The following is a 12,407-nucleotide window of genomic DNA, read 5'->3' as shown; positions in this document are numbered from 1 at the left end:
CAAAAGCCAGTGGAGATTAATGCACATCTTTATTTCATGTTCCTACATTTTAAGTCCAGAACATCTTCACAGTATAATCACATTCCAATCCCACACACCTCTAGATTGTCTTTTAACTCGTTTTCATAATTAGACGGCTTTTTCTTTAAACATATTCATGTAGAAGCTTCTCTGTAATAGAAATGTACTTGCCTACTCATTATTTACAAATTATATAACCCCCTACTATTATTTTAAACTAGAGGGGAAAAAAAGGAGGTTCACGAGTTGTACAGCATGCTGACACCATTGACAACAAACTTTAGTGAGAAAGTCCTCAACACTGTATATCAAACAAATGAATCGCATTACTAATGAAAAAGTGTCATGGGTGTCTAAGATAGTAACCTTTTATGGCATTTTATATCAAACAGAAAGACATCTATTCCCAGTCCGTTCCAACAGATTTAACCTGAAAACCAAATGCTAGTTAGAATAGTTTGAACTCTTCTGAATAACGTTTGGGTCTATACCGGAAAGATTCTGTTGAGTGTCTCGACTGTTTGGATGAAACCTTCATGTCCAATATGTTGATTTATTTAAGTAGGGCATCTGACCACTCTTTCCATCCTGCACCAGTGATTGTCGTCACACCATCTGTGTGTCTTCGGAATCAGTTATGAGGGATAGGGTCAACGTTCTAGACAGAAGAAAAGTTTACAATATTGTTAATATTGTATATTTTTAGTGAGAGTGAGTTGTTTTGTTTTTATTTCTTTCTACCACAGTGTTGCTGAATTCTTCATTCTGATTCATTTGAAAGAGTTGATTAATCTTGTAGAACAGCATGACTGACAGTGATGCGTGAGTTTTCAGTCAAATCTCAGGTTTATGTGACAATCTTTACATCGATGGATGCTTGTATTGTGACAAGTTAGGTTGATTGTTGATATTGTGAGGAGATATTTGCAATTTGTAACAGTCAGATGTTAATCTTCCCTTTTTTTGGATTTTTTCCCCCAATTTTCTTCGGTATTTTTTAATTTATTTTTTTTATTTTTTTATTAAATTCAAGAGGAAGAAAAAGAGGGGCAGTTGTTATGTTACAAAAGGTACTTGCTTGTATAATGGATGTACATTAAATATAACTATAAATGGATAAAAAGTATGACACTTATTTAATGGATAAAAATATAGACTTGTTGGCAAATTGCATTGCTTTAAAGTGGTTTAAGTGGAATAAAACACTCTGCGTGCTCATATTAAAAAATAATCCACTTTGTGGTAATAAGAGTAACTCTGCTTGATGTTTTGTTTCCTTACTTATCCACCTACCTGGAAAAAGTGGCCCTTTTTATTTTTTTTAGAACAGACCGCAATCCTTAAGGTTTTCTTTGATGATGATGTCTGTCACAGCATTAAATACAATTTCCACGTTTTTTGTGTCGGTGGCACAGGTCATGTGTGTGTAGATTTCTTTTTCTCCTTTCTTCATGTTCAGCTCCTCAAACTGCTTCTTGATGTAAATGCTGGCATCGTCATACGTGTTTGGACCTACAGTAGAGAGGAAAGGTTGTTCAGTGGCCTTTCTGTCATTGTGTTTTTAAGCAAGATGCTATACACACAATTAGATTGCTGATGTCATTCCCTGTTATACTGGAATATCTCTGAGTAAAAAAAGAGAACAACTCTGAGTTGAGTCTCTGGATTATCTGTCACTAATGAAACCCACTATAGTGGTGAAAGGAAATATGGACAATAAACTTACCATTATATTCAGGGAAGCAGATGCTGAGGTGGACTTTCAGGATCTTCACCTCAAAGAGATCTTTCTTGTTGAGGAAAAGCACAATAGACGTTTTTGCGAAGAACCTGTGGTTGCAGATGCTGTTGAATAGATGAAGACTCTCATGCATGCGGTTCTGAAATTGAAGTAACAAAAGAAGTTAGTGATGTACGCTTTATTAGACACTGTCGGCTTTATTAGGAACTTCATGAGCTAAAACGGAAAAGCGTCTCAGCATGCACAAAACCTCAAACCTTGAGGTGGATGAGCGACAACAGCAGGAGACCACATCAGGTTCCATTCCTGCCAGTCATGAACCAGGAATCGCAGGATATCATGGGCACAAACTCACTCAAACTGGACAGTTGAAGACTGGAAAAAGACAAGGTGTTTTTTTTTCACTCTAATCTTCAAATGTCCAGTTTTTATTGAAACCTATCCACCTCAAGGTTTTTTGTGTTGTGTGTTCTGAGATGTTTTTCTGCTCACTGCATTATTTGAGTTACTTTATTTTGACTTTTAGTCAAACCAGTCTGGTCTTTCTCTTCTGATGTCTCTCATTAAAAGTGTGCTGACACTCTGCTGATGTGATGCTGGGATGTGTGTTGTTTTTTTTTTTTTGCACCATTCTGTGTCAAATCTAAAGACTGTTATGAAGTGAAAATCTAATGAGATCAGGAATTTCTAAAATACCCAAAGCAAAAGGTTTAAAGTCACAAGGATCATATTGTTTCCTCGTACAGATGTTTGATGTGAGCATTTACTGACATTTATCTGCATGATTTTATGCATTGTGCTGCTGCCTCATGATTGACTGATTAGATAACTGCATGATTTTGCAGTGTACATGTTCCTTATAAAGTAGATGATTTAAGTGATTATTTCCCCTGTAAACCTTTTTCAGGCAGAAACTTTTCAGAAGCACGGTTGTCCACTGTGTGAGCACATGCCCCGTGCAACAGTGGCGGTTGCCTAAAGAATGATGAGGGACTGAACAGCCCCAGCTTAATCAACTCCCTGAAATAGGTTGCTTTGTGCTGCTTCTGCGCTAATTTTACTTTACTTATAGTGTGGAATAATTGATGCATTTGCTGGCACTCTGACCTGAGATCTGGGACAAAATCTACTCACCACTTCATCATCTTCTACTAAGACCATATCATAAGCACTCAGAGCCCCACAAAAGATAATGCATGTCACACCCTCAAAACAGTGGATCCATTTCTTCCTCTCTGATCTCTGGCCCCCCACATCGAACATCCTGAAGTGGAAAGAAGACAGATGTTGAATTTGTTGCAGAAAGGGTTTTGCTACTTGACAGTGCACTTGTCTTAAAAATAGTATGACGTAAAACTCACTGATCAGGAGTTGAGTAGCTCACCTAAAGTGCAGCTCTTTGCAGGAAAACTGTTCTTCAATGATACCAGTGGTTTTGACCCTAGACCTTAACACATCCTGCTCTGTTGGGATGTAATCAGCATTACAGATTCTGTCCATGTCACTCAGGTAACTGTGAAATGTACATCTGGGTTAAATTAAAAAGCATGACTGAAGTAAAAGTTGCAAGCAAGGTATTCTGCTCTATTTGCTACTGAAATCTTGTGAATTCTTCTACAAATTAGATTAAGATTTGTGTTGCCAAAAAAATGGAGGGGGGGCCTGGTTTGACAGATGCCTCTTCCTTAAAGTGTTAAAATCCACTTGACTCAGGCACTGTAGACCTTGGTAAGCAAGGATAAATGGAGCGTTCCTGTTTCAGTGCTCAGTGCTCGCCAAACTTAAGTGATCTTATGCGTGGATGCCTGATCTCTAGATTATTGCCCTGGTTTAGATACAGTATATTGGTCTGCATCCCCAGGTCAGCCAACCTTATGCTGTCTGTGACCACATGGATCATGATTATACCCTTTGTGAAGAAGATATTTATGTCATAGATAAATAATAAATGCTCTGATAGTTTGAACAAGTGTGCAATAGCAAGACTCTTAACCATTATTTGTAGCTGAAAAACCCACCAGGTATTGGACTTACTAGCCAGCAGAGTCGTTGAGCTGAAACTCGGCTGCTCTCTCATAGGCGGCCTGCACACCCGAGTCCTTCCACAGACTTTTGATGACATCTGACAGCTCCTTTGGCATTGTGCCATCCTCAACCGAGTCTGCTAGGTTCTGCAATTTCTGACCATCTTCCTGTGTGGCGAAAGGCAAGAGTATGCATTAGTTTCAGGAAGCCATTCTATGCAGAGTCAGTACTGAGGCTTAAGAGTCTTGTTTAACTGCAGCTTTATATGTATTTGGGTTGAGATGCAAACCTGTGATGCTGGTGATCCATAGTTGATGTCAAGCATTTCCATTCCTCTGATGAGGGCCAGTGCAGACTGCAGGATGTTGCCATAGATGATGGCTTTAAATGAAATTTGTTCTTCTTTAGTGTAACCACCTTGATGCAGAATTCTGTGGAAGAGCAAATATAAGCATAACCTTAGTGTCAAGTGGACTATGGTATCACATTGTTATGTATCTGAAATAAACCTGGCCTTACTTCTGTCAGATGCTCACAAATACAGTGCCTAAGTGTTTATACTCACTTCATTTGCTTAACAATGGTGCTCTTCCCTGATTCACCAGCACCTACAAGCAGAGTAAAACACATAACTAAAAGTAACCATATATTATGGATTGTAATCATTGACAGTATACTGATTTGACTTTCGTATCAGTGATATTGCTTCTTTTTTACTTGAAATCTTTTTTTTAATGTCTTCAGCTTAGACAATGTCATTTAAAGGTCACCATTAACTTAACCATTAAGCCTGTTAATGAAGTGCATATAGCTTGCTAATAGTGTTTCGGTCAGAAGGAAGGCTTGCTAACCTGCTTTGATAATTGACCTAATTGGATTTGTGCTTTGAAAATCTGCTCAGGAGAGACCATTGACATTCTGATTCTTTTAGTTGCCTCTGTCAAGTCAGGTCAGCGACAGCATTTACTGACAAGGACTTCTGTAGTAAACAAATGTCATGAACTGAAAAACATTGCTGGTAGAGTTCAATTCAATAGCTTTGTTTACTGTACAGTTTAGTAATGCAGATTTTCATTAGCTTCCCATTACCTGATTTACACACACAATTTCTTTACAGGGAGCACAAAAATGAATAAAATAGTTTATCTTTACAGCAAAAATGGCCAAGCAATTATTTATTCATGTGACCAGTTATTAGTTGTTTCACTTTACTAAAAATGTCTAGTTGAATACAGTCAGTCTGTTGGTCCAGCTTGACAAAATAAAACACAGAAATATATATTTTAAATAAATGTCACTTATAGAGGGACAGTCCATTGAAACTGATTTCCTTCCTCTTTGTGCAACGGTTTGAGATCTAAAGGTTATAGGCGTTAGTTTATCAGGAGTAGCAGCGCATACATAGAGAAACCAGGAGAATCCTTTTAGGACATTCACACATATCCTTTGGACATTGACAATGGACATTATATATTTATCAGTTTTCAGAAACACGTATTTGCTACTGGGTCATAATGCAAAAAAGTTAACATTTGCCTCTTGCTTTACACAATATTCTTAAGAGAAGGGCTAAACAAAAGCTTAAGATGATCTTGGCTTAAATCATCAGAGTAATTGGATTCTGTTCCTTCTGCTCGCATGCCGTGGGCCTACAGGATGTGATCTCTTAAGCAGGCATCCATGTGCAGCTCTTATAAAGTCAAAGAAGGAACTACAGCACACATTTTTGTACTATAGTCAAGCCATCACTAACCTTAAAATCACAGGACAAACGCATAAATGATTCAAAATGGTTTTAATAACTGTTTATGGACTTTAGCAGGGCAACTATATCTTCATATGAAGACAGATGTCTTAGTGAAAGTGTAGTGTAAATATTTGTAATTTACAATCAACAAACCTTTAATTAAGACAATTTTTATGTATTTGATGCTTCAGTCTGCTCTGATTGTAATTGTTGTCTCTTCCTCTCAGAGCATTAGGTAAAAGGCCATATTGCAGAAGTATAAAATCATAATAAGCAACAATGTTTGTGATCATACTCATAATTGCAGTTAGAAACTGATCATAATATAAATATTAAGTTCAATTAAATATATCTATAAAAAGACTAACTGGCATATGGTTGTTATTTAGTCCTCATCAAAAGCAGATTGGACTGCTTACAAATCATTTAAGCCCCAATTTGAGTCACTGGAGCATCGTTTGGTTTCCTATTTCCAGATGGCAAAAAAGACATTTTGCTTGTTTTTTTATTCTTGAGTTAAACTCGTCTGAACTTAATGCCACGTTCTTTAAAAAGGTTATTTTTTATTTAATCGGGCTAAACGAACGCGATTAAAACCAAGTAATTCAGCTAAACCATTAAGCTCATAGATCTGTTCCTCCTATTATATCAGTGATTAGGTTCAGTGCAACACTTACTTCAGAGATCAGCTTTCATTTCATTTTTTTTGTTCTTATCTTGAAATGTTACTTAAAGTTAGGTAATGGTACTGTCCTGTCATGTTTCATAGTCTCACTGAGGAGATATCAAGCTCAGATTTTACAGGCACAATAATGACTTCCTGTTAGTGTTTGGATTATTTTTGCTTATTAGTTTGAAAATCTGTTATCTACTGGCAACAAACGATTCTGATCTCTACCAGCCATTCCAAGTGACACTGTCTTGCTCTTTACTATCGAAGCGTAAAGCCCTTACCCAGCAGCAGCAGCTTGACTGTCCTTGCTTCCTTATCTGCATCTTCCTGTAGCTGCTTTTCAAGCTCTTTGGACCTTTTGGCCATTTCCTTGTCCTCAGCACTTGCTCCACTGCCCATGTCTCTTTCTCTTTCCCTTTCCCTGTCAAGCCCCTGAAGGTGATAATTGTTTCCAAATTCTTCTGTGTTTTGTGGACAGCAAAATAATAAAAAAAAGTCCTCTTGAACACCTGTCCTTTGTAACCTGCTGTAGGGGTGGTTGACTGTCCCTGACTGTCCTTAGGGAAGGTGGTCAGATGGAAAGTGCTGAAAACACAGAGAGATCTGAAGGTCTATATGCTCTAATTCTTTTCTGTCAGGCCTAATGCTTTAGTTTAGGATTGGGGAGGGTTTTACTGACCTTTCCATCTGAACCAGCCAATCCAATTAGCTTAGCAAATAGGACAAGGCTTTAAAACTAAGGAAAACTATTATTCTGTGGGATACATTGTGACCATCTTGTGTTGGTGTTTTTAAAGGCTAGTGGTTATGGTATTCTTTTACTAAGAATACAGTCACCATCCTCTGTAATATTAATATGTACTTATACTCATAAATTTGATTAAAATTTATTTAAGGTCGGGAAAACCATAATCTGGTCTTTTTTCCATTATTGAGAGTTCAATTTCAGTGAACCTTTGCCTACTGTAGCTTCAGATTCAGATTCTTGGCTGACCCAAGTGGAACCTAACGTGGTCTTCTGCTGTTGTAATTCAGCCACGTCAAGAATGAACATGTTGTGCATTGAGATGCTTTTCTGCTCACCATATTTGTTAAGAGTAGCTATTTGAGTTCCTGTAGACAGGCCAATCCAGTCTTATCAGCACAATCCAGTCTGACCATTCTCTTGTGACCCATATCCTCAACAAGGCATTTCCTCCCACAGAACTGTTGCTCATTGCGTTTCTGTTGTTGCTTTTCACAACTTTCTGTGTAAAGTCTAAACACTTTTTTGGATATGTTATAAGGAAATCAGCAATTTCTGAAATAGAATTTTCTGGATTTGATCTACATGATGTTATGCGTTGCACTGATGCCATATGAGTGGCTGATAACTGAATTAATTTGCATTTCCTATTAGTTCCTATTAACGTGGCTGGAAATGTTGTGGTTCAGGTGACAGTATCACAACATCCTGGGAAATTTGCGTATGAGAAGGTAGGGCATTTTACATGGATATGATTGAGAAGATGTAACCAGTGTTTTAATGATTGAATTGACGAATACAGTGGTAAAGAAGTCATGTCCCAGATATCCTCATCCCAACCTTCTCATGCGAGCTAAAGCAGATTAAACCTTAAAGTACTTTGTTATATAAGTAAAGCAATGATAAATAAGAGAAATGCTCTCCTCTTCAAGGCAGAAAAAACATCCTATGAGTTTTATTCTAGTACCATAATTTGTGTCAACTGTAGCCCTTAAAAACATGATTGCTCTGATTAAAGCCTAATCCATCTTGGCTTAGCTCTGATTAAAAAATGGGTCAAGGTGAAGGGATGAGAGGTATATGCAGCTCATTCCTCTGTAAATCAAAACACAAAATGCAATCATGAATCATCAGTTAATCAAAACCCAAGGTTTGGCAACATCAGACATCGGCCAGACTGGATTGGCCTGATAAGAAGTCTACAGTAACTCAAATAAATACTCTTAACAAATATGGTGAGCAGAAATGCATCTCACAATACACAACATGTTCAATCTTGACATGGATGGATTACAACAGCAGAAGACCACATTAGGTCAACAAGAACAGGAATCTACAGTGAAATTGAAATATCTGACCAACTTCTCATCCCTCATCAAGCTTCAGCCAAATATAAGATCTATAGTGTAAATATTCAAACTAAAACATTGAATTGACAGCTTTGTTTTCATTATGTGAACCTATATCACACCAAGATGGAATACCAAACCAAACCACAGATAACCACAGATATAGTGTATATGTATCTCCTACATATTTTGCCTGGAGAGTTCATTTCTTCACAAAACCTACACTGATTGAAAGGCAACAAAATTGGACTAAATTTGTATGACTAATATGAAGTATTTTATTCATATTTTGTCATTTTATATATTGTATTATTATATTCATTCTTATTATAAACTACCCAAGTCATAGTTTTATTTATTTGTTCATCTTCATTAACCACATTTGGTTGCACTGGATCTGGAGTATGTCTCTGGAACACTTGTGATGGGATGCCTATATATTCCAGGGCATTTCAGCCACACATCCACATTCACACACTCATGCACAACTATGGGGAATTTTAAGTACTCAGAACATCTACTAGAATGTTATGAGGTGGGGAAACACCTACAGACCCCTGGAGAACTTCTAAAACTCTGGAAATGTAGTAACTATAGCTGTAGATCAGACCAGGTATTCTGAAGCTGTAAGGCAGTAATGCTACCGACTCTCCCAAAAACATCACACATCTGCTTCACTCTGTACTGAATTAATGATAGCACAGGGCATTGCAATCACTCAGCTGAAATATTGAGAATCAGATCTAAACCAGGCAATTGGACCATTGGAAAATCCAAAAGTGTATGGTGTTGTACTTTTACTTTTACAGTTTTTATTCAAATTTCCAGCATCAGAAATCTAATACAGGATAAAGGTTTTATGTGCATTATTAATATATATCATACCTGGTAAGTAATTAAATGTGTTTTTTCATCACATAAGCAGAATAATGCAGATCAAATGGTTTAATTTTATGCAATTATGTAATATAATGAAGGTGCAATACAACACATTCAGGGATAATAGCCAGCCACAGGTTCGTAGCTAGAAGCATCTATATATAAGATAATAGGTATTATATATGTCATATATTTGGTGCATTTAAGGAAGTAATTTCCTCCAAACTACTGTTAAAAAGAATTTGTAGTTATTTACACCACATGATCTCCAATGGAATGATCTGCATTGCATGGAGTATTTGATAAATAAAAAAGTTGTCTCCCGATAGTAAAGCTTTAATTTCATATGCTCTAAAATTAAAAGAGCAAATCTTGTTACAGCTTTTCCCTTAATGCCCCCTTGAATTCATCCATCTTCTTCCTCAGAGCAGCACCTTGAAGTCTTTGGATCTGAAAACGTCATTTTAAGCAGCATTGCTTTTTGTCAGCAGATATTCAGCTTGGGACTTAAATCCCTGAATGCTTTCAAGAGAAATATAGCAAAATATCTAGGGTCTCCTTCTCTTTTCACAGCTAATCTTGTTAAGGTTTGTCCGTCCCAGGGCCAGCCTCATGCACCACATCACGCCCGCTGAGCTGTTGACAAGATTATCTGCCAGATTCCATACAAGGGAAGGGAGAGACAGAGAAGCTAATTATGGTGGCAGATGGTTATTTGCAAACCTTCCTTATCTACAAAACTGCATTTATTTCTGCAGTTATGTAAATGGATAGAGAGAGAGATAAAAAGAGATATGTAAATGGATCAAACTCTGCTTTTGGAATTAAAGTAACCTTAGACATTGTACTTGTGCAAGCAGAGCAGAAGAACAACAAAAATGTCAGTGCAGATGGAGAGTGTTCAGTGTTCAGAAAGTTCAGTGTAGGCGTTTCTGTATATTGAGAAAAATTACATGTTATTATTCAGTCCAGTGAGCATGTCCCATTGTTGGCTAACCAAGATTCAAGACTTTCTAGGTCTTATGTTTGTTTTTTTACTCACTGCTATAGTGACAGACAAAACTAATTATAATGGGAACAGATTTTGACTGCAGATCATGAAAAATTGATATTATTGCTTATAATGCCACTACATAAAAAGCCTAAAAATGTTTTTTTTTATGTCTCAGTTCTAGTATGTTTTACTGACTGTTAGTGTGTGATCACTGCAGATGTAGCAGGCCAAAGCAGGACAATGGATAACAAAGAGGTAGGCAGTCTGCTGCCAGCAGTGATAAGGTTGCTATCCATAAGTCTGTCTTCTCTGAAGCCCCTGCTTAGTATTCAGAGTAGTGCTGAGTAAAAACAGTGTCAGGTTTTACACTTTCCTTAATTCAGAATTTTCCATTTTAATGTAGTGACCTCTGATGGGTCTTTCAGGGGAAATATTTACAATTGGTTATTAAGAATAAATTGTATTTCAGTTCACAAAAAAGTGTGCTTGGACACTGAATACTCTGAGTGCAAGTACTCTGGGTTATTAATGGAAGCTGTATAAAACTTTTCATATGGACGATTTTAACACTAGGATGTTTACAACTGAAAACCTACAGATTGCAAATCATTCAATATAATCATTAAGTATATATTCAGTGTTATCCTCATCTAGAAACGCTGGGCACAAGACAGGAGTACAATCTGGACAGGACACCAGTGTATCATAAGGCAAGACATACACACACAAAGATTAATTCTGACCTGGGGCAAATTGTAGTAGTCAACCTCTGTGTTTTGTGCAATTGGTAAGAAATCCACCACCAGGGGAATATGACATAGTCCTCACAGACAGTAACCAGAGCTTAGGCTAGAAGTCCTGTTTGCCAGATCTGTGAGGCACCAGCGCTCTCTGCTGCAACACTTTGTCACCCCTCATAGGTGCATATACTGTCCATCCATCCATCCATCCATCCATCCATCTGTCCATCCATCTATCCATGTTCCTTTACCTGTAAGTCTCTCTACACAAGGCTATGTTAGAACTTCAGTCTGGAGTCTTCCCTATAAACTGTATATCATTATTTTTTTATTATTTTACCCCTCTGGAGAGGTTACTGCATAATACTGAAATAACTAAACCAGTAGAATTTAAAATCCAGAAATAGATCCACCTGCTTAAACAATATTCTTGGTTTTAAAGTTTTCAATGAGCATGCGTCTACATAAGACATCGCAGTAAGACTTTAAGTGGGATGTGGAATGATGCAAAAAAAATTGGACAGATGAAACCACCCCAAAGTTGATTCTTTTCCAATGACAGCATGTAATATATTGTTTTATATCTCTTTATGTTAAAAGAAAGAATCTGCAATGCAAGTTAATTCCTCTTATCCTGTAAACATGTAAGTCTATAAAAGTATAGAAAGTAACTATAAAAAGTCTTCTTTTTACAATAGGTTAATAATAATAATTAGGTTAACAATAAACTCCGGTTTCCTCCCCCGGCCCAAAGACATGCATGATAGGTTGATTGGCATCTCTGGAAAATTGTCCCTAGTGTGTGATTGCGTGAGTGAATGAGTGTGTGTGTGTGCCCTGCAATGGGTTGGCACTCCGTCCAGGGTGTATCCTGCCTTGATGCCCAATGACGCCTGAGATAGGCACAGGCTCCCCGTGACCCGAGGTAGTTCGGATAAGCGGTAGAAAATAAATGAGAGAGTGTAGAGGTTAACAATAAAAATGCTGCTTGACATGTTACTGAGTAAGTAATAGTACTGCTTTCAATATATATATCCCTGTATACAGTTTATCATACATAAATTTTAATATTTTACATTTGATATAGTACATATAATACTTACATATACATATAATATTTAATATAATACATATATATATATATATATTCATTCATTCATTTTCTACCGCTTATCCGAACTACCTCGGGTCACGGGGAGCCTGTGCCTATCTCAGGCGTCATCGGGCATCAAGGCAGGATACACCCTGGACGGAGTGCCAACCCATCGCAGGGCACACACACACACACACACGACAATTTTCCAGAGATGCCAATCAACCTACCATGCATGTTTTTGGACCGGGGGAGGAAACCGGAGTACCCGGAGGAAACCCCCGAGGCACGGGGAGAACATGCAAACTCCACACACACAAGGTGGAGGCGGGAATCGAACCCCAACCCTGGAGGTGTGAGGCGAACGTGCTAACCACTAAGCCACCGTGCCCCCTATATA

The 12,407-nt window shown here is 37.6% G+C and overlaps 1 protein-coding gene across 1 annotated transcript; it reads right to left on the bottom strand.

Moving 5' to 3' along the window:
• Positions 1–10: 10 nt before the first annotated feature.
• Positions 11–6,810, bottom strand: gnat2 (guanine nucleotide binding protein (G protein), alpha transducing activity polypeptide 2). The gene is made up of 9 exons (XM_060880703.1): positions 6,489–6,810; positions 4,353–4,395; positions 4,077–4,218; positions 3,797–3,954; positions 3,147–3,275; positions 2,897–3,026; positions 1,748–1,901; positions 1,315–1,533; positions 11–679 (listed from the first exon to the last, which is right to left on the bottom strand). Exons 1-8 carry the CDS (start codon positions 6,604–6,606, stop codon positions 1,343–1,345), a joined length of 1,065 nt encoding a protein of 354 aa, XP_060736686.1. The 5' UTR covers positions 6,607–6,810; the 3' UTR covers positions 11–679; positions 1,315–1,342.
• Between the last annotated feature and the right edge of the window lie 5,597 nt (positions 6,811–12,407).

This window comes from Tachysurus vachellii, chromosome 11, assembly GCF_030014155.1.
Source record: "Tachysurus vachellii isolate PV-2020 chromosome 11, HZAU_Pvac_v1, whole genome shotgun sequence".
NCBI classification, from domain to species: Eukaryota; Metazoa; Chordata; class Actinopteri; order Siluriformes; family Bagridae; genus Tachysurus; species Tachysurus vachellii.
This window is presented reverse-complemented; position numbering and strand designations above follow the sequence as displayed.

Bases quoted from the DNA above. Each gene is read 5' to 3' on its own strand.
- gnat2 (XM_060880703.1), bottom strand. From the start codon at position 6,606: ATGGGCAGTGGAGCAAGTGCTGAGGACAAGGAAATGGCCAAAAGGTCC. The intron at 3,027-3,146 runs GTGAGCTACTCA...TTTCCACTTCAG, and splicing joins TGCAAAGAGCTGCACTTTAG to GATGTTCGATGTGGGGGGCC. The intron at 1,534-1,747 runs GTAAGTTTATTG...TCTCTACTGTAG, and splicing joins CTGCTTCCCTGAATATAATG to GTCCAAACACGTATGACGAT.